Below are 27,357 nucleotides of genomic sequence, written 5' to 3'. Positions count from 1 at the left end.
ACCTGAGACTCTGCTTGTTACAGAAGCTCAGAAACCCGTTCTCAAATTAAACGATCCAACATCCATCGAATCCGTCACTTGAACATAAAGCACGTGATGCTAATTTCTTAGTAGCAAAAATGAACTTTTGACCTTAAATATTCAGAGACGAGCAATTGGAAAGTAACAACTTACTTTAGCTGGTTGCATTCAGGTATGACAGTACTCTGTTCCACGGAGTCAAAAACTAAGATGCTTGAAGGATCTACATATGAGCAAAAGATATTCGACTAGAACGCCAGTCGCCCGCTAAATCAATCAGAGGCATAGAAGAAGGCACATGTGTTACCATTTGTCTAAATAAAAGCATATGATATAGGAAACAGATCTAGATCTCGCAAATTATTTTCAGTTTAAGAGAGAATTATATGCACCTTTAATTTTTACATTGAAAAATGATCACATTTCTTTCTTATCTATTGTAATATTTATATGGTTGCTTCCATCTTAGCGGGATCTATTATCGTGTGCGTAATAAAAGCTAATTCAAATTTTAATAAAGCACCGCTAAATTTTTGTAATTAAGAAGTCATCGATAATCCGGATTGTGTGTGTGTGTGATTCGTGAAAGAGAGCCATGATTTAAAAGAGATTAACAGATAGAGAAGCACCGCATAAATAAGGGAAAAATCGTGCCGTACTTGGATCGAGCCGGCGGAGAAGAGGTGACGATGTCGCCGACTTCCTTGCCGGCTGCCGGGGAGGCGGCGCATACGTCGCCCCATCAATTGTGACCCCCGATCGTTGAATGGATGTATATGGTGGCCATAAGGCGGTTGCTAAAGAAGCGAAGTGCTGTACGCAACACAAGAGAGCAAAAGCAACAAGACGTATGCAGCCCATTATGGCCCAATTAAATTTAATATATTTTATTGGGCTAATATTGTGGCTACAGGCTACTACTTTGTTTTTTTGCCTAATAATATCATAGTTAGCCCACTAAAGAAAACTCGGCCTACTACATAAACTACTTGCTATCTCATTTTACAAAAGGATCATGATAATAATTTCCGCAGTCTCAATCTCACAAAAAATTCCGCACTAACTGCAAAAAAGTCATAGGAGGACCCCTCAATCATTAATACTCCGCAGAAAATGTTAGTATTTAACTTGAAGCATCAAAGTATTTATTCTGAATTTGCAAAGTATTAATCCCTATGCAATGATCTCTATTTATGATTGAACAAATCAATCCATCAATTGTCCCTGCACAAAATTTCTTTTTTTTTAATTGTCCCTGCACAACTGGGGACCATTAAATAAACAATCCCCTTATAAATACTTATCAGTTATTCCCGCACAAAATTTCTTTGTTTTTTTGGATTGTCCCCACACAACTAGGGACTATTAAATAAACAATTCATTCACCCAATGATAAATACTTCTCAGACATAATGATACATACTTTATGCTACATGGATAAATACTTTATGTTACATGGATAAAAACTTCTCAAACATAATTGCAACTTTCAGTAAAACATCAATAATAAATATTTTTCAAACATAATGATAAATATTTTATGTTACATAGATAAATACTTCTCAAACATAATTGCAACTTACAGTAAAATACTTTTCAGGCATAATAATAAAATATTTTATATTACATGGATAGATACATCTCAGACATAATTGCAACTTATAGTAAAACGTCTGTGACAATGATAAATACTTCTCATATATAATTATAAATACTTGTCAGAACAATGATAAATATTTTCTTGAACTTGTCAATAAGTAATGTTTAATCAAATCAAAGTATTAATATGTTAGGAGCAATGATAAATATTTCTCAAATATAAGGATAAATACTTGTCAGAACAATGATAAATACTTTCTTGAACATCAATAAATAGATAAATAATTGTTAGCCGGGATTATTATTCAAGGAAAATATAATTAATGTGGGGATTGTTATTAATTCGCAGTATAATTAATGCGGGGATTGTTAATAAAGGGCAGTATAATTAATGTGGGGATTGTTATTAATTCACATTAATTAATTCGAGGATAAATGAAAATTTTTAGCGAAATTAATGGAAAAATAAAGGGATCGACTAACTATCCCCCAGTCAATAACTACTTGTGGGGACCATTAACTAATTGTACTTCATTAATTACTTATGGGACCACTTAATATTTGATAGATTTTATAACTGATGCATGCAAATATGGATACCTATGCGAGCAAGTGTTAATATATAATGCATCAAGTATTCATACCTAAGATACTAAGTAATTCGAAAAAAAAAACTGGACACATCATACACACATCTTCTACACGTTTTTAGAGTTGGGTTTTTTTCTCTCCAATCAATCTCGTTAATAATTATGACAATCCGTGAGCAAAATTGCAAATCTAAAACCATAGACATCTTCTACATAATTTTCTCTTTCAAATGAGATCCATGATGACGTACTTTGGGGTTATCCGTCTTGTAAGTATTCATACCTCGTCATGCAAGTATTCATACCTCGTCATGCAAGTATTCATACATCGTCGTGAATACCCTGTCATGTAAGTATTCATATCTCGTAATACATGTGTATATAATTCATGTTTAAAGTGTTTGTACTTGACATATTTTATCAAATTTTTTTCATATGACACAGGATAACGTCTGAAAATATTAATATTAAGTAGTGCAAGTATTTATACATCGTCATGCAAGTGCAAATAATTCATATGTCAAGTATTAGTAACTAACTAAATCTATGAAATTTTTATTTTTATTTCCATATGGCACATGATGATGTATGAATGTATTAATTTCAAATATTGCAAGTATTCATACATTGTCATGCAAATGTTAATAGTTTATGTATCAAGCGTTTTATCTAAAATATTTTATTAACAGTTTTTTTTTTTTTGGCATAAGATGATATATGAAAGTATTAATATAAAGTATTGCAGGTATTTATACCTCATCATGTAAGTGTGAATAGTTCATGTATCAAGTGTTTGTATCTAACGAATTATATCAATTTTTTTCACATAACACTGGATGATATCTAAAAGTATCAATATCAAGTTTTGCAAGTATTCACACATTGTCATGCAAGTGTGAATAGTTCGTATATCAAGTGTTTGTTTCTAATATATTATCTATTTTTTTGCTTGTGGCACTAGATGACGTTTGAAAGTATTAAAATCAAGTACTGTAAGTACTCATACCTCTTAATGTAAGTATTAATACTTATAACTAAATTATGAATTGCTACGTTGAAAAGTATCATAATTTAATATTTTTTACAAATTACTTTATTTGGTGCTTGATTGTATTAATACGTAATATGGAAAGTATTCACACCTGTGCATTTATGTAGTAATATTTATGTTATACACTGTGTTGTATGGATATAGGTACGAATATCGTATTAGATACGATATGGATATGACGGTATGGCAATTTAAAAAAATCTAGAATACAATATAGCTATTATATATACTATTTTAATTATATTATTAAATCAACACAACGATACAAACAAAAATTGGTAAAGTTTGATGATTTTGCTATGCTACCTGTCACTTTTTTTTAAAGAAAGACTAAAGGCCAGCTATATTAAAATCATCAGCAAGTATTCATATGGATGCTAGCAAGTATTTGTACCCATCAGTGCTAGTTTTCATTATATTTCAACTATTCAATGACGTTGTGCAAAAATATTAAAAACACAAGAATTAGATCGGAAACTTGAACTTTTTTGCCAGGAACCTTTTTTTTACTAAAAAAGTAGAAAAAAAATTGTAAAAAAAAATAATTACTTGTATCAAGACCACTTGCTAACACTTAAAAAAGAAAGAATAAAAAAAATAAAAAATTAATAAAAATAAATAAAGAAATATACAAAAGGAAAAATTAAACAATTAACAGAAAAAATATAACAAAAATAAAATAAAATGGAGGTGCCAATTATCACATGAAATGGAGATAAAAAAAAGTAGAGAAAAATAAATCTGGGAGACTCCTCTTTCTTTTATTCAAGTAAATAACTGGAGCCCACCTAAATGATCAATTATTTTCAATTGAGGAGTCTCATGGGTCAAAGGTGTATGTGCACCATGTTCAATTCCTATTGAATACTCTTTCTTCTTCCCCAGGAAATAACACACAAAGGCAGAAAAAATCGAAGAATCAAGATCCAACGCAAGAATCTGTTTGGAACTAGAAGAATCATTCTAAATCATAAGACTCGGTCTAGAATCGGTTTATACGGCGGCGGCGTGGGTTAGTGGAGAGCAAGGCGAGTGGATCTCCGCTGCCATCGTAAGCCGTCACGCTCAGAGACGAGGAGTAGCGTAGCAGGAGAGAGAGAGAGGCGAGTAGTAGAGGAGAAGAATGAAGTTTTGAGCTATGCAAAAATCTCCATTTTTTTCCTTTTCCTTTCTTTGATTTGAGATTCACGGGAATTTACTAAAAAGAACAAATTGTTAGAGTTGTTAGAATGGAAACCGTTAGAGTTAGTTAGAATTAATTAGAAATGAAGTTAAAACTCACGGGGGAAAACTGGGGGATTGAGATTGGGGGATAAAAATCTTTATTCAAAAATAAAAGATATAGTTAAGAAAGTTAATTTGGAGAGGGAGAGTGCGGGAATAAATGAAGGCACTATTCTTACCTCCAACTTTTAGATAGTTTTCAATTTGTTCATCCGTTCACAAGTTTTACGCCGTTGAAACGACTGTGAGTCACTTTTGATACGGAAAGGGAAAGGTCTTAGATCAAGCGGTGGTGGTGGCGCAGTTTGCTAGCGCGTAGGTCGCATAGCTTATAACTGTGAGCCATTGTTCGCGGCTGGGGACTTTGTGACCACGCCGACGGTGAGTTCTCCTCTTCATTCTTGTACATTGTTGATTTGATTTTCGGCTGGCTCTTGTTGTTCGTCGTGTTTGTTTTCGGGATATCGTTGAGTTAACCCTGCCGTTCTGGTTTCTTGTTTAGGGTTGTTGTTCACATCTTTTTTATCTTTCTAATTTTTGTTTAACGTGGTTGATTTTTCTGACTTATATAAAATTCGAAATAAAGAAACTATGGACGAACTAACTTGCCTATTAAATAGAAATTCAACGGAGGATCAGGCAAAAAAACCAACAAAAACCCTCTACTAGGGCTTTGAGCAGTCTTTTCTGAAGCTAAACAGCCATGGCAACAGCACCTGTACCACCGGTGGTACAGCCCCCGAGACAGGTCAAGCTAGCGAGAGAGTGTGAGCTGAGAGTGGAGGTTGGTCCTGACATGCCTCTCCGCATCCGCCTCCTTGCCGGTACAGCTGAGGTTTATGGTAGCGAGTTGCCTCTAGATATCTGGCTCTCCATCCCTCCTCGCTCGAAGATTGCTGTTAAGTCTCCCATTTTTTATTTTAATTTTTAAGTTCATTGCTGTCTTTGATTTCAATTTGAATTGGGATGGGGATGTGCACTTATTTTATCAGATATTTACTTGGCACGGTGCTACTATCGAGCTTGATGGATTCAGTGAGGCTGAGTATACAGCTGATGAGGTGATTTTTTTTTTTTAATGTTTTTCAGGCTTTGAATTGTTTCCAGTGCAACTTTGTGAGTAAATTATGCCACATTCTATCTAAAGGCAACAGTATGTGAATGTGATTCACGATAAATGCTCATTTCATTATATTACTGAATATGCTTTTGAGAAATCTTTGGGTTGAATATTTATGAGATTTTCTGACAAGACACCAGGACACTACATTGAAGCAAATTGTTTTTAAAAAAAGAAGTAAATTCTGATTTAGGCGCCTAACAACTTTTCTTTAAAACTGTTTTGATATACTCAGGAATTATTATTCAATAAAGTACAAGAAAATTGTACTAGCCTAAGGATTAACCTTTTGTACTTTTCTTTTTCTTACCTTCATTTCGTTGTTGATTTAGACACCAATGGTGAGCTACATCAATGTTCATGCAATACTCGATGGTAGAAGATCACGTGCTAAAGCTTCTCAATCCACTGATGTAGATGCTTCTCATTTAACCCAAATCATTTCTATCAATCTCTAATCTTTCTATTTTTCTTAGCAACTTACCTGTTGGATTAACCCTGCAGGGCCCTCGGGTAATTGTAGCGGGTCCTACCGACTCAGGAAAGAGCACCCTGTGCAGGATGCTGCTCAGCTGGGCAGCTAAAAGGGGTTGGAAGCCTACCTACGTGGATCTAGATATAGGTCAAGGATCCATTAGCCTACCTGGATCCATTGGGGCCACTCCCGTGGAGATGCCTATAGATCCCGTTGAGGGGAATCCCTTGGAGATGCCAATGGTTTACTTTTATGGGCACACAACTCCCAGGTAACTGCTCTAGTAACCTTCATTTTAGGCATATATTGAGCTCCACAAAAGCTTAGATTTAACTGAAGGTTGCAAACAATTGGTGCACTACTAATCTGGACATGAGGGATCAGGATACTAGGGAAGCCAGTTTTAAAATTGGCCTATATATGGGCCATAACAATGCTGTATTATGAAATTAAGTGTTCAATTAACATAAAATTTACTTAAATGTCTCTCAATTGTATACTGGTACCTCAAGTAAGCTACATTTACCGTCAAAATGTGCAATTAAAATGCTGGAAAAAGTCGAAGTTACCTAGATCTTGTGGAGAACTTATTGATCTCTTGAAGGGTTTAACTTTTGAAGCCACATTATCTCAGGTAACTGAAGGTTGCAGTTGACCTTTAATTTTATGCAATAATAGCTCAACTAAGGTTTTACATAACGGTACTGGAAAAGGCTTTTTTTTTCTTTAAAAAAAAACAGTAATGGAAAAGCTAAGCTAGAGTCAGTTTTGTCCAATTTTATCTCATTTTACCCTCAGTTGAGCAAAATAAAATTGGGTACACTTCTACTATTACCATAGTCACAGGTACACCCCTGGTAGCATACCACACTGAAACAATACTGTAAGAATAGATTATGATTCTTGATAGTATATTTTTTTTAGTGTTTCTGTTGATCTTTCTTCATTTTTTTAAGTGGGGGAAGTGGGGGCGGTATAAACCGATTTTGTAATTATGCAAATCGAACTCCAAATTGTCCTGAGTCTGTGCATTAAACCTTTATTCAATCCAAGATTTCTCATTGATCTTTAAGTCTGCAGTTAAATCCCAAAGATCATATCAGATTTTTAATTTTCAGTGTAAATCCGGAGTTATATAAGGTCCTTATGAAGGAACTCGCACAGACACTAGAGAAGTTGTTCAATGGAAATGCCGAATCTCGAGCTGCCGGTATGGTCATTAATACAATGGGATGGGTAGAAGGCCTTGGTTACAAGGTATTGCTCTATGATTTCCCTATATCAAGGATTTAATTTGCAAAGGCCCACTGAATTCTGAATCTGTCATAAAACCTTATCCAACCATTGATTAAGTTAACACCATTTTTAAGAACTAGCCTTTGGTCTAGTGATACTCTAAATATTCATATGCCATCTCTCTCTCTCTCTCTGGGTAAAATGGGTACGTTATAAATTTAAAATGAGTTTTAATTGGAAAGGCAATAAATTGTACCAATTTGTGAATTTTTGAATTTTAGAGGGTTAATATGATATTATGAATTTTAGAGGGGAAAATATGTAAACTATAGGTTTTTTATGGGAATACATGAAATTCACCTTTTCAATTAAGGTACTGTGGAGGATGTGAATTTCTTATTTACAACCCTCACTGCCGCCTTCCCCCTCAAAAAGGGAAAATAAAATTAGCTGTTGATGGATATTTAAGTTTGGAGGCTTGAACGTCATATTTACTCAAAGAAAAACACCAACTTTTTGGTGAGAAAAGACCGAAATACTTTGAATGATATACAGTCATTATTTCTGATAATTGTGATTTTCCTTCATTTGGAGGCAAAATATCTAATTTCAAAGGGATTGAACTGGAAGTTACAAATGCACAATATAAAAATATCTGGTTTTTCATTTACCATTGCATATGATAAAATTTGTTATTGTATAAGATGCCTTTTGGGAAACCAATAAAAATTGGTATGGCTTTTTTCTGTAATATATGAATTTGTTTTGTTGTTCCTATATTGAATCAATAATAAGAAACATGAAGAGATATCAGCAATTAGAACAACTTCAACAAAAAGTTTGTCATGGATAGTATGGTCATTTCTCACCTGAAAGTTAACAGTGCTGTGCAAAATCTAGAACTGTTCAATGGGAATGCCCAATCTGGAACTGCTGATATGGTCATTAATAATACAGGATGGGTACAAAGCCTGGTTACAGGTGCTATATGATTTGTCTGTACCAAGGATTTAGTTTGCAAAGGCACAAATTAATCTCAGTTTGTTCTGAGTTGCAGAACTGCATGGTGTTATGTCAGATTTTCAAAGATTTTGAGTTAGAAAAATGTATCCTCAATTTTCAGATTTAGCGGATTACATTTAATGCCCCTCCCCCCAAACCACCCCACTGACTCACACACACACACACACACACACATCCCATGTAGAAAGGCATATTCCTTGTCTTTATTTTGTGTTTATGATTATGATTACCAGAGAAGTACATTTTTCTTTCATGATCTAGTTTTTTATTTATGCTTTGTTCTTGTTGGTGCACAGTTGCTTCTCAATGCCATCGATACCTTCGGAGCTAATGTTGTTTTGGTCTTGGGACAGGTCTCTCTCTCTCTCTCTCTTGAAAAGTTGACAGTGGCTGTCAAGCACTGCATTGAATAGAAAAGTTTACATCCGTGTTACAAACAATTTGCTAGCTGTTGTATAGCATTTGAAAGAAGAGATTACATCAATCACAAACCATGAAACACTTAGCACATAGTATAGACTGCATCCTGGCCCTGTTTTCATGCATGCTTTGCCCATAACATGCCATCCTGAACTGCCCTTTGCGCCAAAACGTCTGGACGCACCCTTTTCCCTTCAAATACAACTTCGTTACAGTGTTTCCAAAGTACCCAGCATGTAGCTGTGAACATTGGACCCAAAACTTCTTAACCTGCTGATCTGAGTCCCGTTTCACCCACTGCCAAGATGTCCGTGGTCCGCCGCACATCCTGTACCGACTGAGCTGGCCGCATCAGTTGGTGTCCCATGATCCTGGCAACTGATACCCATGTGTGAATAGCGTATGGACATAGGAAAAACAAATGAAGAGCCGACTCAATCGGACATTTATCGCTAAAACACATCCAGCCGTACATCTCAGGTTTCTTTTTGCCATGACATTGTGCGTCAAAAGCTTTCCTCTCTCTCTCTCTTTCGATTGAACCAAACCCCACCCCCGCCCTCTTTCTTTCATGTAATTGTGCTGCATGAAATAAGTAAAAAAAAAAAATTGCGATTTGTAGAACAAAAAATTGAAATTTAGAGAGAAGATGTTAAGAGCTAAAAACTAATCTTCAGCTCCTTCTGCTTCCTCTAATTTCCAGTCATTTTGGGAGCGCAAGATAAAGGAGATTAGGAAACCCTGAAATGAATTAGGTGTTAGGTAGCAAGGTTAATTGATAAACCTCGCAAAGCTCTAGTCTCCTAGTAGAACCACAGCTGCAAGATCCTAGTGATTATTTTATAAACCTCAGATCTGCTCTTTTTTTTTCTTTGTTTTTATTATGTTTCCCTTCAAAGATGTCACTCAATTGAAGCAAGTTTACAGCTAATACTTGGTAGATAATACAAAGAATCCGTCTGTTACAAAAACTTAAATTTAATTCTTGATTTGATTTCTTAATTCAGTTCATCCTATCCATGCTTTTGTGGCAGTTATAATGCTTGCATTTTTGCTTCATCCAGATAGTCATAATAGTTCTCTTTCATCTGAAAATCTGACTATGGCCAATTCATAATAAACAAAATTGTATCATTACATATTGCTGCAAGGCAATAAATTTTAAATTATAATTTGGAACAAAGTATTATATACAAAAACAACAACCAAGCCTTTAGTCCCAAGCAAGTTGGGGTAGGCTAGAAACGAAACCCAACCGGAGTCACAAAGCCAGGTAGATAGAAATAAAATAATAATAATAATGATGACGATGACGATGATAATAATAATAAATAAGAATAAAATAATAATAGAAATAAATAATAATAAAAATAATAATAATAATGATGATAATGATAATAATAATAATAATAATAATAACAACAATAGTAGTAGTAGTAGTAGTAGTAGTAATACTAATGTAATGATGGTACCAATAATAATAGTGATAATACTAATAATAATGGAACAAAGGATTGTATAAGAAAATATTTTTGTGTGATTGCAGGAAAAATTGTGTAGCATGTTAAAGGATGTGCTAAAGAGCAAGCCTAATGTTGATGTTGTGAAGCTTCACAAATCAGGAGGTGTTGTTCAAAGAAACCCTGCAATACGACAAAAATCTAGAAGCTTTCGGATTAGGGTATGTTGAAACCAACTCAGCAAACTTTTGGTTTTTGCATGTTAGACCATCTAATTCTCATGTTTATGGTGATCAAATGTGGAGTTTATTTGTAGACAACTCCAGTACTGCTAAAGTTTACTGACAAAATGACCAAAGATGGACAAATCGGATCATAATCATGTTATCCTTTTTGAGAGAATTGTAGTTCAGTTTGGAGTGGCTTCAAATGAAATACTGAAGTATCTAATGGATATTTGATTCTCCTAGGAATATTTTTACGGCCCCTTAAATGACCTTTCTCCACATTCAAACATCATCAATTTTGGCGACATCACAGTGTATCGGGTTGGTGGAGGCCCACAAGCTCCTCGGTCAGCACTCCCGATCGGGTCTGAACCTGCAGCAGACCCAACCCGTCCTGTGGCAATTAACATAAGCCAAGACTTGTTCCATTCAGTTCTGGCTGTTTCATATGCCAAAGAACCTGATCAAATTATTTCCAGGTAAAAACCTTAATGTAGCATTCAGTACTTGTTGAGCCTGCTATGTGTACCTGTATTGGACAGAATCATTATATGTGCCCTAATTAATGTGAAACCCAGTCCAAAATACCAACCAATGAAGGCAATCTGAATAAATCGTGAAGACCTGAAAACAATAATATGATGAAGTCCAAACCTTACTAATTTTGTACATTAGTCAATGATAGACTCTTCAAGTCTTATCAGTTTTTGGTTTTATCAGCTTTAGGCACTATCAAAATCGTACTCTTAATCACTAAATGTTCTTTAATCAATTCAACACAGCAATGTTGCGGGCTTCATCTACGTGACAGACATAGACATTCAAAGGTACTTTTATTTTTTACAATATGCCTCTGCAATACCTTCACAAGAGGGAACAAGTAAAATTGCACCTGCTTTTAAGTTATTAATAAAACGTACAAACTTTCCTTATCCTCAGATGTAACGGGATGTGTTTTGGGGTACATACATGACATTTTATACTTTGCACGGATACAAGTGATACTTTGATTCTTTACCTTTGTACATAAGAAATGTTTCCTTTCTTCGCAGCATGTCTATGTACATCCTTTTTCTTCTATTTATTCTAATGGTGAATTATCTTTGACATAGGAGAAAAATAACATATCTTGCACCATCCCCTGGAGATCTCCCAAGCAAAATTTTAATTATTGGATCCCTGACTTGGTTGGAAGCTTGATCTGTTTCTACGAGCATGATATAGATTTAGATTTAGTAGTCAGGTTGAATTGCTCAGGTTGTAGTTGTATTGTACAAAGGTAATTGGAGTTGTTCTCAATGCAAAAGAAGTATTGTTCAAGTCAAATTATGCCTTTGGTTGCTCCTTGTGTAATTTAAACGTAGAAGAGAGGAAACAATTAGATCATATGATGTAATTGTACATGTCAACTTTCTAATAATTTAGATGTATGCGTACTGCTAGAATATTTACAATCTATGTGGTAGAATAGTTGTTTACAAATGGCTGCACTCTTTCTTATTTTGAGTATACTTGGGAGCAAGTGCACGTGATCCACAAGTTATTAACAGATTAAACATCTTTAATAATTTCTCTGGACTTCATTATAGTCACTGTCTTACTTTTTTTCTGGCTCTATAAATGTTTTTATCAAGCACATCATTTCTTGTTATGATTTAAGAAAATTCGGTAAATTGTCAATTATATCAGCATTTATACTTCGGATTACAACTATCCTTCAAATACTCAGAAAGAAATGTACTGAGAACTTGCATCAAAAGCAGCAGTATTCGACAGTTAAAACGTATATAGATCAAATGGTCTGATTTTCAATTATCCTTTTCAAGACAGAATAGCTTTTGCCCAGTCAAAACTAAACAAGGGGCTTCTGAAGTAAGATATCAAGGGTAAGGCAGTTCTTGTTTAAAATTGGGTAAATTTCGCTTGAGGTCATTAAACTTTGTTATTTATCACGAATTGATCACTCAACTTTGATTTATCTCTCAACGATCAATGAACTTTATAATTGTTCCAATTAAGTCACTCTGTTAATATTTTCATCCAAAATACTAACGGAATGCCACGTAGACATCCAATTCATCATTTTTCGAAAATTAAAATTACTGGGATGATTTGGAGACACCATGCACCATTCCCTCTTCTTTTTTCTTTCTCTTCTTCCGTGACCCTTCCTTTTTTCCAGCCTCCTCCCAGTCTTGCAAAAACACAAACACAAATATAACAGCTTAACTCAAAAGAAATATTTGACCAGTCATAAATGTAATTCAAAGGTTGTGCACAATAGACAGAAAATCTGTTAGTTCTTGGTTTGATATATTGTAGTGCCATGTATTAACTGCAATCAATCTAGTATATGTATTTTCATGTGCACTATGGTGAACATCAGTTGGGTATGCAGATTAATAGTTTTCTGGAATAATATTTCTCAAGTCTTCGGGGGATAACAACGGAGGAAGCAGAAATTTTAAATTGAATCATTTAGACTGAATTAATTGAATAAATTGAATAGTTTAGACTGAATTAATTGGATAAAAACATTATTAACTTATCAGAAAAGGGTAGAAGAATCTAAACATACTTCCTTGAGAGGTCTTTTGGATAATGGGAAGCTTGAACCTGCTTATAGTAATATGCATACAATCAAGAAATCAATGACCTGTATTCATCAGGGCTTGAGAGAACGGTTTTAAAGCATAGAAGAGATAGTTTCCGAAAGGCTGGTTTAATTACAGAATCAAAGGGATCATAAGTACTAGAACAAACAGTTGAGATACGCAACATGTCATGTAAATTCAAATTTGAGGAGATTGGAGAAAGGGGCTTGACTGAAGAGAATTCAGAAATCCAAGATCAAACTGACAGTAATACAAATTCTAACGATGAAGAGTACAACAGGAGCACAGAAGAGGGAATGTGAAATGAGATAAAAGAAAAATATGAAAGAGAAATATCAATTAAAAAGGGGCATGGAAGAGGCGGCTGTGGAATAAGACCCCTCGTTTGTTTGTGTTTTTGCAAGACGGAGGCGGGAAAAAAGAAAGGATCACGTAGGAAGAGAAAAAAAAAAGGAAGAGGAAGCATAAGAAAGGATCATGGAGGAAGAGAAAAAAAAAAAAAGGAAGAGGGAAGCATGGTGTCTCCAAATTATAAGAGTAATTTTTAATTTTCAAAAAATGATGAGTTAAACGTACATTCTGTTAGTATTTTAAATGGAAATATAATGCCACGTTAGTAATTTGGATAGAAATATTAACGAAGTGACTTAATTTGAACAAATACAAAGTTCAATGATCTCAGAGGAACAAATCAAAGTGAAATGACTAATTTGTAACATATAGCAAAGTTTAGTAACCTCTAGTAAAATTTACCCTTTAAAATTTGATAATATTATTGTAGGCGTCATTTGTTTAGGTCTGAACGCAGGAGATTGACAAGAGACGCACAGGAAATAATGCTGCTGATAAAGCATACTGAATGCAATATTTTCAACCATTTCAGAATCTGAAAGGTCATGACAATCAATCAAAAAGTCTTGAATCAACAATCAAATCTGAGAGCGAGAAGAAAACTGACATTTTTAGAGGTCAGTGCACCCATAGTTTTCACTTCCAGTTCTAAAAAAAACACACTAATAATAAAGAATAATAATTGTAAAATAAATTGCTGCCGCCTCTCTCTCCTTCAGTATTTAATACAACACGAAAAAAGTACACAACAAAAATTCCCAATAACGCCATTTTTCCCTTAATTTATCACAATACATTCTTCTAGAAGCAACAGCAACGACATTATCTTCAAAACAAAAGAATGAGAGAGGAAGAGAGAAACACCATTAACTCAGGCTTTCTGACTATAAAACAAGCGCCACAGCAATAGCAAAGGAGGATGGATTGCTATCTTGGGTTGGTCAAAGCAGTAAAACTGAAATTACAAAAAGTAGTCGGGAGTTTTGCGAGTAGTGTCTGGCTCAACCTGGCGCGGGGCTGGATCAAACTGAAGAAAGTTCTGCTCCATGTTCTCTCCTATCTCCAGTATTGCCGCCATGTTACCACACCGATAACAATAATTTGGGGCACTAAAAACTGTTACAACATTCTTATCCTGTTTGTCAAAATTAGAAATAAAGAAAACAACATTACTAAAATGAGAAACAAAAAGAAAGATTACTCACTATATCAAGAAGATAACAAGCTGATATTAAACATATCCACCGTCAATTTTTCTTTTAATCATTAAAACAATCTTTATTTACTTCATATGTGATCAGGTTTGGATTCCTAAGTGTTGCCATACCCCTTCATTTTCAATTTGGTCCACAATTTTTTTAGGTTCTCATGTTGATCCCTTCAGTTTTCAATTTGCAATAAATGGGAGACTTAGATATTACTAGAACTCCTAATGTTTTGCATCCCAATAAAAAGATGGTCCCTGCCATCTTGACATGGATATTAATAGAGTAGATGCGGACTTGGATGAAAATATTGCTTTTAGTGGAGTCAATAATTACAGATTCTGGCACACTGTTCAGCAATGCAAACAATATGATTATATCATATGCATACGCAATGTAGTCGATGTGGATGCTGACATCATCATCCGCTAGACAAATGTTATCAGTACTGTAGATGACCGCAAATGTAACAATAGCAACATACATCAACTAAAAAGCAAATCCTCATCCACCTCGGGGTGCAAATCACGACAACAAGGATGTTGATGTGTATCCCCTTTAATGCTCTTAACCAGCTAAAATAGAATCAATTTGATACAAGTAGAACCCTTCGAGGACACTATAGGAACTTGGAAAGTAGGGTCAATATGTGAATGAGCTATTCAGGGGTTGTGTAAATTACTCTTGCATCCAGAAAATATTTAATTTATCATTTTATATCTAAATTCTTAGCCCAGGATGTTTCTGTCAGGTGGCTTTTATTAATTAAATCATGCGAGGTATCATTTCCTAGTCCAATTCTACTCTCCTCTACCAGTATATAGTTTGGAGAATCATTTTGCTTAAATTTTTCCATACCATATTCAACAAACCAATTAACAATTCCTAGTTTAATCAACTGTTATGTATACGACACTGCAATCAGAATCCATACATCATGAAAGGAACATATGCACTAACCTGGCACCAGTTGAAGCCCTCCATGACAAGCTGGTGGGCTCGGGAGATGAGTGTGAGGCCGTTGGTATGGTTGAATTGTTGTGCTATGTCCTGCCCAAACGTGTACCCAGCCCCACGAGGTGATATCCCCCAACCACACCTATCGTCTGGGTCCGACCACAACAGGTCGCACATCGGCCCCTCGTGCGGTACCTACCACAATAAAACATCAATCAGTTTCAACTGTGATTCCCACCCTCCAGCTTATGACTCTTTTTGTACTTACCAAGATATTTATACCATTTAACCGGCCAGTGAAGCAGTGCAAAGTCATAAATGATGGAATTTAATACTTCCTTTAACTACTATGAAATTCAAACAGCAAGCTCATACAGGTCAGGCAACAACAGTTATTTTGGTACAGGACTCAATGTTATCAAGCCCAATGAGAGACCCTTCACCTGGACAGCTTTTGAGTTGGAAAACTATCACTCTAAAGCAATTTTCTAACAAAGAACAAGACGGAAGGGACACTTTTTTTATTTAAATCCAGGAATTCTTTAGTATAACCAAGCTTTTGCTTGACAAAAAAAATCAAGAATAATGTTATTTGCCAATGATAAAACATATCATCAACTGCAAACATAATAAACCTTGTGGCCACAATTTGCGAACAAGCTTGGTTCCTGTTAATAATAATTATCAAAATCTAGTAAATTAAGCTCATGACATACCTCTTGTATCCGGTCAAGGGCACGAATATTGTCCAATGTATCTAATGAGGGAGAGAGACCCCCGTGCAAGCAAAATACCTACATTTGAAGTTGATTTTGTCATTTTGTCATTTTACACAGTCAACTGTACTAAGAGAATGATTACCCTAAACCAGAAAAATATGAAAAAGTGAACAATTGAAACAAAGAGCAGGAAACTACAAAACTTGTCACCTGGTTTTCAATTAGAGCTGTGAGTGGTAGATAATCAAAGAGGTCCGTGAAATACTTCCACACGTTTGCATTCCCGTACTTTCTTAAGCACTCATCATAGAAACCATACCTGCATAAGTTTTAATTTTTAGTCCAACTACAGATAACAGAATTTTCTGCAACTTACAGCTCTCTAATATTGTCATGGCTTGCAAAACTCAATTCATAAGCATTTTGTCATAACCTATACAACACCAAAGTCCTTTTCAGTGGCAGTGAAAAAAAATGTTGAAGGGGAAAAATGAAGCATACACTTGAGTAATTTGACGGCTCTCATGATTGCCTCTCAAAATAGTAATTCTGTCTCTATATCGCACCTTCAACGCCACCAGAAGCGTCACAGTCTCCACCGAATAATATCCACGATCTGCCATTTATAATGCATTTGATTGTCATTTAACTTTACCAAAGTTCAGAAGGAAAAAAAAGGGTGGGAATACAAATCTCCCTCTCTCTCTCTCTCTCTCTCTCTCTCTCTCTCGCATCCCATGGCTCACCTAATAATATTGTTAACAGGCAGCATTACACTTGCATCCACCACCATATTACACGTTATATATGGAATTTTAGTAGCTAAGTGCATTATATGGAATTTTAGTAACTAAGTGCATCTATCTGCATGGTAAAACTTCACACTACAAGACGCTCCAATAATGCACCTTTCTCCATGTAATTTTGCATGTTGAGACTCTAAGAATGACATAATTCTGCACACCATAACAGCTTGTTTCTTGATGTCAACAAATCCACTTACACTTTTTATTTGGTTACCTGCCAATATAACTACAGCTTGAATGCTCAATAGTAAATCAAGTCTTACATCAGTTGGCACATATGCTAGTAACTACTGAAAACCCATCTTGCCTGCCAAGCACATTTTTTTCTTTTTGTTGTACAAAACTTTTGTACACATGAAGATTATAGCCCACAAAAAAGAAACTAATTATCAGGCATATTTGACTGCAGAAGTTGTTTTGCAACTGTTATTACTGGGAGCCACAATTTACAATTTAATCTAAAGCATACCAATATTCAAGCTATATAAAGAACACATATCAGTGATGACACTTGCTAATTAGGTCTGGTTTCCACAGCTAAATCATACTCAAACCAATATTTATACTTTGAGATTATCAAGTGAAAATGTTATTTACTTCAATTTCAACCTATAAGTTTTTATCACACAAGAGCCATGCATTCTGGTAGTTACCACACCAAATTTCATCTCTGGATCCAATTTCCATAGAAGAAAATTAGAAATAATGGTCACTCTAAAATAAATCATATAAAACAGTCATGACAAATCTAGCATAAGCATATGTTCAGCATACCTCAATTATTTCAAAGTATAGGTTCAAGGAAACTAACTATTGACATTATATAGCCAAATGATTCCTGCCTTTAAACTATGATTCAGTTGTGATCTAATCAATTCACTGATTAGGGTTATTTTGATCAATCAATCTAATTCTTCCACATCTAACTATTAAAGATCCCATAATCCCAGGAGAAACACTACAAAATTTAATAACAAATACGAAAATGAAGACTCCAGTCTATCTATGGATTTAACTCATCGGACACACATACCTACATAATCCCCCATAAAGAGATAATTCGTATCAGGCGCATCACCTCCGATCCGAAACAGCTCGATCAGATCATAGAACTGCCCATGTATATCCCCGCAAACCGTGACGGGGCACTTCACGGGCTGCACATTCCATTCCTCCATTAAAATAGCCTTGGCTTGCTCGCACAAGGCTTTGACCTCTGACTCAGAAAGGAACTTGCACTCGCGCAGTTGCTCGATTTGACGGTCCAGATCCGCGTGCGCAGGCATCGTCGCGGTTGATCTGAGCGTCCGGATCTGAGATTAGGGTTAGGGTTATGGTTCGTCAATTGGAGAGAAGATCGGGAGGCGGAGAGATCGGGTTGAGATTGAGATTTGCGGAGTTGGTTTGTCGTGTTTTGCTTGTTGGTCATTTCTTCTCCATTTTTGTTGATTGTTGAATATTTTCTTTTTTCAAATCTGTTTTTCGAGCTGTGGCCTGTGGGGGAGAGATATTGGGTTGAGAGAAAGAGATGCGTGCGTTGTCCCCTCGGTCTTTCCTAGTACCTATTCGTGTCGGATTAAACTGGCTAATGGGCTCCACAGCCATATCAAATTCGAGTGGAAACAGCCAATGGAGTAGGACCCACTTGACAGTCATATGCCAGGTATTTAGTTAAGGTCATAGAGAAACCATTATTCTCTTGGGATGGTGGATTATAGGTTTGAAGTAGAAGGAAACGGTGTAACGAGTCGGCTATAGACCGGCAACATTTGACCACGCTAATTCTGTTTCTCTCTTTTGACCTCGGAAAAAGAATGTTAGTCCCCGATTGCGTCGTTCCAATGGATACGCTGGAAACAGGGGATAGAGCTACACAGCGGTAGAAGAGGCACTTGCTTCCTAACCCACAAAAATATTATATATTTTTTTTGTTATAAATTTTTTAAGAAATTTCAAGATATGTTATATGATTTAAATTAATTTCGAAATTAATTTTATTTTGAATTTTTTTCATCGTATAGTGTTTTTTCTAACTCCCTTTCCAGCTGAAATGCTAAATAATTTCAGGTATTGAGATTTCCAATATAAAACATAGTGAGTTCCATCCTCTGAGTTCATATTAGGTATAAATTTTGTACATTTAAATACATGTGAATTTTATACAGTTCAACTTATATATGATTAAAACTTACGAATAAAAATAGAGAGACACGTAACGCGCCGTGATTGAGGACGAGTTCCAAGTAAAATACATAATGCAACACTGCAAGATAATGATCTGATAAATCTTGCTCGAATATAGACAGAGCATCATATAATTTTTCGAAGATATTTAAACTAACTTCCTGGAAATTATCTTTAATTGTGGCTCGCTAAATTTTTTTAGTTCTTTTTTTAATTTGATTTACCTAGTGAAATATGGGTTCTAATTCTGATTTTTATCTCTGTAGTTTTCTTCAAATCAAAAGTAATATCCCCCATGGAGTCAGAACCAACCTTTTTCTTTTGAGAAAAAAATAAGGATAAAGCCTTATTAGCTCGCAGCGAATCTAAAGAAAATACATTATAATCTATAATAAAGCATCAAATTTTATGAGAAATGATAACATGCCTAGGGATGGCACACTTGATATTTTTCAAGCTAATTACCCAGATAAAAAAATTTTACAGTGTCATCGATAAAGATTTTTCTTTTTTTAATGTGGGAGTCTGGGAGACGATTACATGGTAAGCATTTCACAAAACAAATAAAAGAACGGCTCCAAAGTCAGAGATTGCAAGAGAAGATGCAAAAGAAAAATACAAGAGGAAACTACAAATTTTATAACCTAGTTCTTTGTGCTGGAATGGTGCAAATTTCAAAAATCAAATTGTTTTCGTTTTCACCTTCTTGTACCTTTACAAAAACAATTTAAGATTATAAATTGTTTTGCAATTTGTGCAATTCGAGAAGGGAGTCGTGTCTTTTCCGATACCCGAATATATATATCTGTAAGAGAAAAGTTTATATTTTACTTTTCGTCGTATTTTGTTTTCAAAATTTTAATAGTCAATTCAGATTATTTAACATGATTTTCAATTAAAATGTGTTGAAAAACAAAAATTTATATCTTTTAGAAACTTTTTATTTATTTTTTAGAATTTTTAAAAATTATTATTTTTCAAAAAACTCTGAACCATAAAAACATTTAATTTCAACAACTTAAAAAAACAGTATAAAATATAAAAAATAAAAACTCGATCTCCAAATACATTTCAATATAAAAATTAGGAAGCAACTAACAGTCTCCGGTCCTCAGTCCCTCGAAAATTCCCGAACTTTTTACACTAATCCTATAAACAAGTTCATTAGATCCGGTAATACTATGAAAACAATCATATAAACAAGTTCAATGGATGTTCTGCAGATGAAACCGCGTGGTCCCATATGAAAACGCATGGTCAACAAACAAAGTACAATTGAAGTACAATCGGCAGTTAAACTGGGGGCCACCTTCTGTGAACATACACATATTATCATGTGAACATACAAATATTATCCTGTGAACATACACATATTATCCTATTAACATACAAATATTATCATGTGAACATACACATATTATCATGTGAACATACACACATTATCCTGTGAATATAAATTTATTATTCTATGAACATACATATTGTACTTGAAATTATGGCAGTTGAAAGCGCGTGGCTGAAAAAATACTTTGAAAGCGCATCGGAACTAAGCTAAAAAGGTAAGGTTTTTATACGCAGAGATTTTCGGAGAACTGTAATCCGAGGACGTTACATTTTCTCTAAAAATTATATTAAACAGTTTGAACCAACTAATAGACTTCAAAATTACAAAATATAGATGGAAATTAAAACAATAGCTTTACTTCCAAAAGAATAATAGTCCCAAACACACAGCAATCCATCTCAAGATTGATTAGTTTTAAATTCGTAATGAACGTGAGTTGGAAGTGAAGTCTCCTTGGGACCCAGCTAACGTCACCTAACAACCAATCGCTCATTGACTTTCCACTTGGTGTCTTTGACCGCATGTCTTTCTGACTTTCTCCAGTTCATTGTTACTTCCGCTCCGCATGACATCCAACCCAAACCACGCAATTAGTACTGACGACCGATAAAAAATATAAGAGGGCTGTTACATCAGTAGTAGTTGCTAGAAAATTACAACCCCACTGTTACTGGTTGGTAAATGCATAATTTGGAGGAAATTAATTAATAATGAGAAAATGAAAAGTATAGCTCACTTAATTTAATGATTTTCTATTTATGTCCACTTTTTATTAATGAATGATAGGCTGATAGCAGACAAAAGTTTACGCCACGGTTTTAATGAATTCATCAATTGTATGACTCTGCTGGCTATGCTATGCATTAATTACTTCTGAAAAGTTGAATTAATTGAAGTACCTCTGTACCTGCATTGTTTATATATCGCTTTTCTATGAACTCGTAAATGATCAAGGCTTCACAAAAGAAACGAATTTGATTAAGATACGCTAAAATCGCTAAATTTAGCACCGTAATTGAAGATAAAAGGGATTGAATCAAAAGAAAAAATCAGTGTATTTCCACTAAATTGCTAGTTAATTTGTCACAGAACAAAAAGATAAAAGCAATCCAAAGAATCAAGAAATAACCTCTCCCTGTCAAAAAGAAAAAGAGGAAATCAAGCACGAGAAGTGCAATGCATTATGCATCACATCTAGAAAGAAATCTACCAACGTTTACTCTCTTATCTCAGTCTCAAACCCTTCTTTCTCTACAAACCTCAGATTCCAGCCGAGAAGCTCCTCAAGCCGTGGCCTTTTCTTAGTCGCCTGCTCCATAATCCCCATTGCGTCCACAGATTTCTCATTTGCTTCAATTCCGATCGGCTCCATCCACTGAAAAGGCAACTCTTCTTTCACGAGCTCTTGATACTCGATTCCCTCCCCTCTCTCCTTCTTCTTCTTCCCAAAGCCAAGCAAGGAAGCAATGGATCTGAACAGACGCTTCCCTCTGCGCTTCACTGGTTCATGAGAGCGGGTGTACTCCGGATCAATGAGGAACTCGTCGTCGTTCTTGCAGCGGGACTTGCGTTTTCCAAGAATGCAACTTGCCATGACTGAGAGAGAGAGAGACTGAGGTAGGAACGGAGAGCAATAAGTGGAAATCTGTAGAGACTGGAGAGAATTTTATTTTCCTTTTTGAGTCTGACGGTCCTCTTTCTCTCTCATCTTATAGCCTGCCTATTTATAGGGAGGATTAATTTGGAAAAGAGACGAAGGGGAAGCAAGAGGAGGCGCCTTTATCACTCTCGGCGGCTGAATGGAATGGAGGCGTTTCAGTTATGCTGACATAGCGAATGGTATCTCCAGTTCTTCAATTCCCGCCTAAATTTGCAGGATCAGTTGCCCCTCTTTCTCTCTTATCTAGACTGAGCTTCACTGAGATCACGCTACCAGATAAATAACTAAATCGGATTGTGCAATTTTTGAAGCGTATGTATTTGTACTTTTGTTGTAGTTTTGCAAATTGATAATGCGTCCAATTTTTTGTTTTGTATGTCGTCTAGTGCCATATAAGACGCGCGATGCGACTTATCTCCACTGTCAGGCAAATTGGGATCCTATGTTCTGTGCTTGACGTATCTTAATGCCAGAAATTATTTTCGCAGAAGTGAGAGTACGAAGTGATTTAAGTCGTGCATTGTAAATTTGTAATACGATGAACATCAAAATATTAAATATGTAAGAACGGATAAATTTAGCTACATGCCTGCATACGTTTTTTGGTTGATTGCATTGAATGTCTTTCAAAGGAAAAGAAATTGCAATTAAATCATAACAAACCTAGCTTATGTTGTTTTGGTGAGTACAATTTCAAAAATTTATCGGATTGACTTCAAACGACGAATCAAATATGTTGAAACATACCTATTTCACGAGTGATGTATGTACATGTAGAATTTAAAAAGTTTGAAATTAATTGAGGCATAAAATAACTGATAAAATGTTCATTTTTTTATTGCTTGATTTTTACTGATTGAATTTTAAAATCTTGTATGTACGAAAATCATTCATGAAGAAAATATGTTTTAACAGTTTGAATTTGTTTATAAAATTAATTCGATAAATTTTGAGTGAACACGATACACACTAACTTTACTTTTAAATTATTGTATATTAGAATTGGTATCATAAAATTTTTATGTTGCGTTTTTTAACTCAAACTGTTCATAAGTTAAATTGTGGCACCTCTACGTATTGCATTAGTTTGTCTATAAGTGATTATCAGTCCACTCCACCTTTGAAGATGCAATGACATAGAAAAAAATAAAAAAAGTTGTGAACAACGAACACGTTGCATAATTTAACGAGCAAAGTCAGCATGTATTGTGTTGATAAATATATTTTGATGAACACAACTTCAAAAATCAATCAAATTAATTTCAAACGACTAATTCAAAATGCTGAAACCTATCTATTTCATTAGTGATGCTCACAAAGGAATTTTAGACTTGACTCGTAATTGGATTGTTTGTAGAACAAGCTGAGCTAATGAATTTGGATTTTAAGTCTTGAGTTGAAACTATACCTCAAGACTAATTCGTGACTTGCCATGTCGAACCGAGCTGATTCATTACCGACTTGGTACACAATAGATATGGATTCAGTAATTGACAAATTGAGTTTTAATTTTCCTAATAAAAATAATTTACATTTAATAAAATCAAGTACAATCTTACTCTTTTATATCATATGAGTGCATACTGAATTATACAAAATTACATGCTCATACAATGAATTTAGTTGCTTAATGAATTCATACAATTATAGTTCATACCAAAATATTAAATTTCTAGATTTATATAAACATAGTTAACAGATTAAATTCATGCATACCAATTTAATGAAATTCAAACAGATTAACTTAGTTGTTTATAATTAATTCACACATAGTCCATACAAATCATCAATCAACTTAAGCATAGTTCAAAGTACAATTATCATAACATTAGCTATAACATACATAGATCATAGTATCCCCTAGCCCGAAAAACTACATATATTCAATAGTTTGTTAATAAACCAAGCTAGCTCGTATCAAGTCAAATCTAACTCAAAACTCGTTAATTCGGATTCAAGTATATAATGAGTGGACTCATTTTAGCTCGGTCCACCGATGAACGAGCTATTACCTATTACCGATTGATTACGGGCGGACCACGCGCATATTGGTGGGTATGGTTAATCAACTCAAGATCTTATCGAATCACATACTTACAAAACTGAACACGTATTTTTAATTTACCATCAAGTACTTGCGAATCAAACATTTGTCGCCTTAATTTAAACGTCACACCAATTTTTGTGTAAAATATTATATGCTAGAATGCATTTATCAGACACGTTAAATTTATATAATAAAAACAAAACTATCAAAACTATTATCAGCTAGCTGGGAATCAAATTAGTTTTTATTTTAATTCTATATAATTCATCAACTTTCGTGTAAATAAATATAATTAATATATATTCAGAATCCATATCCTCTTCATTAACATAACTTTTGAGTTTAAGTATCTCCACCGTCCCATCATTTTTATAGTTCATATTTAATTAAGTCCAACCCAAAGACTTGACTCTTTATCCTTCTCCAGTCGCGTAGTTAGAACGCTCATTTTTTCCTCTTCGCTTACCTCTTCTCTAGTCGTGTAGTTCGAAGTCGCTCTTTCCTCCCTCCTCGCTACCCTTCTCCACTCGCATAGTTGGAAGTCTCTCTTCGCTTACTCTGGAGATCGATATTTTCTCCCTCGTTGCTACACTCAATATAACCTTTATCGGCCTCTCTAAAGGGAGATATTCTATCTCGCCGGATCTCCTCATCTTGTCAGGTTAGTTGACATCTCAATTTCTATCAATTTTGGGAAGAATAAAAAAAAATAGGGTTGAATTTGTAATGTTGCCTTTTCTATAATTTTCAAATCTTGTTAGAGCAGTGTCAAATTTTGCAAGAAATCAGGACTTTGATTTTTAGTTTGTTGTTGATGATGATGATTGATACCTCGCATATTTAGCCTATACTTGACTTGATTTCGTACCAAATTCACGTTCTAAATTATCAAAATCATGTGCATTTCATTGATATATCCTTAGAATTTGGTACTGCTGAGAGTTTGTTTGTTTTCTGCAGGATTGGAGCAAAATACACGAAGAAACGGCGTTTTTGGACTCCCTGGTACGACCCTTACCAGGCTTGGTACGGGCCATACCAGACTTAGCCGATCCAGCTCTTTCCCATCTTGTACGGACTAGCCGTACCACCTTGGTACGGGCCGTACATAGATGTCGCCTGACAGAATTCAAATCTTGGCAGAGGCTATTTAAAGCGGGGGATCTCTCCATTTTCGGGGATTCCATTCCATTCCAGATTGAGAACTCAGAGAAAGAGAGAAAGAGAGCAAAGGAGCAAGGAGAGAAGAAGAAGGAAGAGGAAGAGGCAAAAATCGACGGATCAACCCCTTCTCCACTCCCGATCTTCGATCTAGTTCTATCATGCCTCTCTTTATCTCTTTATTTGTATTTCTGGACAGATCTATGACTTGTGAGTAGTTGATCATTGTTTCTAGGGTTTGTAGATGGATTTTCTTGATTTGTGTTGCTTTTCTTGATTTGGATCTTGTATGAACTCTTTTGATTGTATTGATTGTGTATTTGCTTGTCTTGATTGCTTTGTCTTGCTGTGATTGCATGTGGTGTGCCTATAGTGGTAGATCAACCCTAACAAGGTCATGTGACCATTGCCTTCTCTCAACCAAACCAATCCCTTTAGGTAGACTTGTTCGAATTGAAGCCGAAATGTTGAATTCTCCCCTAATCGACAGATTAGAGGATACCTTAGATCTCCAATCAATCAACTAGAGGATCTGGACCAAAACACGAGAGTTGAGGTTTAGAAACCCTAGAAGGTGAAGAATTGACTCCAAAACCTAGATCTTGAACCAACAAACGAGAGTTGAGGTTTAGGAACCTTAGGTATGGTCAATTGAACCTCTCTCAAGAGTTTAATACGAGGTACCAGCAAGAAATGCATCAACTCGAACTTGTAAGCTCTGTTCTGGTAAATCAGTACGGGTCTTACAAGAGTGGTGCGGCCTACCCGTACCAAGCCCCACACGGCTTGGTCGGACCAGGTTGGTGCGGCCTAGCCGTACCAACTTGGTAAGACCCGTACCACTAGAGGCAAATCAGAGATGAAGTCTGAAACCCTTGAAACATCTTTTATCCTAAATCAAAACACAGTTTATACCTTTCCTTGCACAGTCACTATTCTATTGCATTATTTGATTGCTTGAATTGATTCTTTAGGAAGATTAAATACCAAAACTCCTTCTTTCTCACTTCTAGTCTTTAGTCAAGATAAGTAGATTCTAGACAAAGAAACCGTCCCTGTGGATCGATACCCGATTATACTCCTCGATAGGGTTGTGCACTTGCAACCCTAATCGGAAGGTGTAACCGCGGTTTTAAAAGGTATGCTCCCAAGCGTACCGAAACTTGCGTTGCGCTTTCACGCGAACGATGATTTTGTGTCGAATTTTGTAAAAAGTCGTGGCTTTGACTTTAATTTTGTAAACTTATCAATTGAATAGGATGGGGGTTCACAAGTATGGTGTAAATGACCCAACTAGCGAATTGCTATTGAAATGATTTACTATAAATTATCACCTCTTTTTACATTGATGTTAACTTTTATTTTGTGACTTTAAAATTGTTGCACATTCTCTGGGTATAATTAGTGTATATAATCACATGCATAATGTATAATAAAAAATTCATTGAATTTATGCTGTTGCATACTATTGTGTTTCACATTTTGTACTTTAAGTTAAGAATAGTTACTTGAAATAGTTGCAATTATGTCCTTATTAGTATTTTCAGGTGCTGGTAATTAATATAATCTTGGATGTGAACCAAATGATTGCAGTTTTGTAGGAGCATTTTAGAAAGCAGATGCAATTCTGCCCATACCAGTATCAACTCTAATACCAGTCACGTTTGTACTTAATTTTACTTTTGTATTGTCTGAAGTTAAATAATTTGGTACTCATATGTAATTCACTCTATCTTGAAGCAAGTGTGTGTTATCCTCGGCATGTGATAAGTTTTTTCTTTAAAAACAAACCGAGGGTGTGTTGAAATCAGTGTTTTAAAAGTCGGCCGATTAGACCGAATATTCGGCCGAATATTCTTAT

The 27,357-nt window shown here is 35.1% G+C and overlaps 2 protein-coding genes across 3 annotated transcripts; one reads left to right on the top strand and one right to left on the bottom strand.

Moving 5' to 3' along the window:
* Positions 1-4,120: 4,120 nt before the first annotated feature.
* CLPS3 (CLP-similar protein 3) lies at positions 4,121-12,082 on the top strand. 2 transcript variants are annotated; one of them, XM_078321396.1, is made up of 11 exons: positions 4,124-4,866; positions 5,106-5,383; positions 5,478-5,546; positions 5,938-6,018; positions 6,110-6,351; positions 7,199-7,337; positions 8,636-8,692; positions 10,306-10,440; positions 10,690-10,925; positions 11,229-11,273; positions 11,559-12,082. In XM_078321396.1, the coding sequence occupies exons 2-11, from the start codon at positions 5,189-5,191 to the stop codon at positions 11,644-11,646; spliced, it is 1,287 nt and encodes a 428-aa protein (XP_078177522.1). In that variant the 5' UTR covers positions 4,124-4,866; positions 5,106-5,188; the 3' UTR covers positions 11,647-12,082. The 2 variants fall into 2 exon arrangements, with proteins under 2 accessions (XP_078177523.1, XP_078177522.1); XM_078321397.1 differs by lacking the exon at positions 8,636-8,692 and having other exon boundaries at positions 4,121-4,866.
* A 1,915-nt stretch (positions 12,083-13,997) lies between these two features.
* Positions 13,998-18,600, bottom strand: LOC144572009 (serine/threonine-protein phosphatase PP2A-1 catalytic subunit). The gene is made up of 6 exons (XM_078321402.1): positions 18,133-18,600; positions 16,795-16,909; positions 16,504-16,612; positions 16,291-16,368; positions 15,578-15,769; positions 13,998-14,547 (listed from the first exon to the last, which is right to left on the bottom strand). Exons 1-6 carry the CDS (start codon positions 18,383-18,385, stop codon positions 14,374-14,376), a joined length of 921 nt encoding a protein of 306 aa, XP_078177528.1. The 5' UTR covers positions 18,386-18,600; the 3' UTR covers positions 13,998-14,373.
* Between the last annotated feature and the right edge of the window lie 8,757 nt (positions 18,601-27,357).

This window comes from Carex rostrata, chromosome 19 (genome assembly GCF_964058835.1).
Source record: "Carex rostrata chromosome 19, lpCarRost1.2, whole genome shotgun sequence".
Classification (NCBI taxonomy): domain Eukaryota; kingdom Viridiplantae; phylum Streptophyta; class Magnoliopsida; order Poales; family Cyperaceae; genus Carex; species Carex rostrata.
Note: the sequence above shows the minus strand (reverse complement) of the source record. Positions and strands in the feature narration are given on the sequence as shown.

What these genes read in the sequence shown, in the direction of transcription:
- CLPS3 (XM_078321396.1), top strand. Translation starts at nt 5,189, where the DNA reads ATGGCAACAGCACCTGTACCACCGGTGGTACAGCCCCCGAGACAGGTC. An exon ending in AAGCTTCTCAATCCACTGAT is followed by an intron (nt 6,019 to 6,109) that starts GTAGATGCTTCT and finishes TTAACCCTGCAG; the next exon opens with GGCCCTCGGGTAATTGTAGC. An exon ending in TAGAAGGCCTTGGTTACAAG is followed by an intron (nt 7,338 to 8,635) that starts GTATTGCTCTAT and finishes GTTGGTGCACAG; the next exon opens with TTGCTTCTCAATGCCATCGA.
- LOC144572009 (XM_078321402.1), bottom strand. Translation starts at nt 18,385, where the DNA reads ATGCCTGCGCACGCGGATCTGGACCGTCAAATCGAGCAACTGCGCGAG. An exon ending in AGCCGTCAAATTACTCAAGT is followed by an intron (nt 16,613 to 16,794) that starts GTATGCTTCATT and finishes AAACTTATGCAG; the next exon opens with GTATGGTTTCTATGATGAGT. An exon ending in AGGGCTTCAACTGGTGCCAG is followed by an intron (nt 14,548 to 15,577) that starts GTTAGTGCATAT and finishes TTTGACAAACAG; the next exon opens with GATAAGAATGTTGTAACAGT.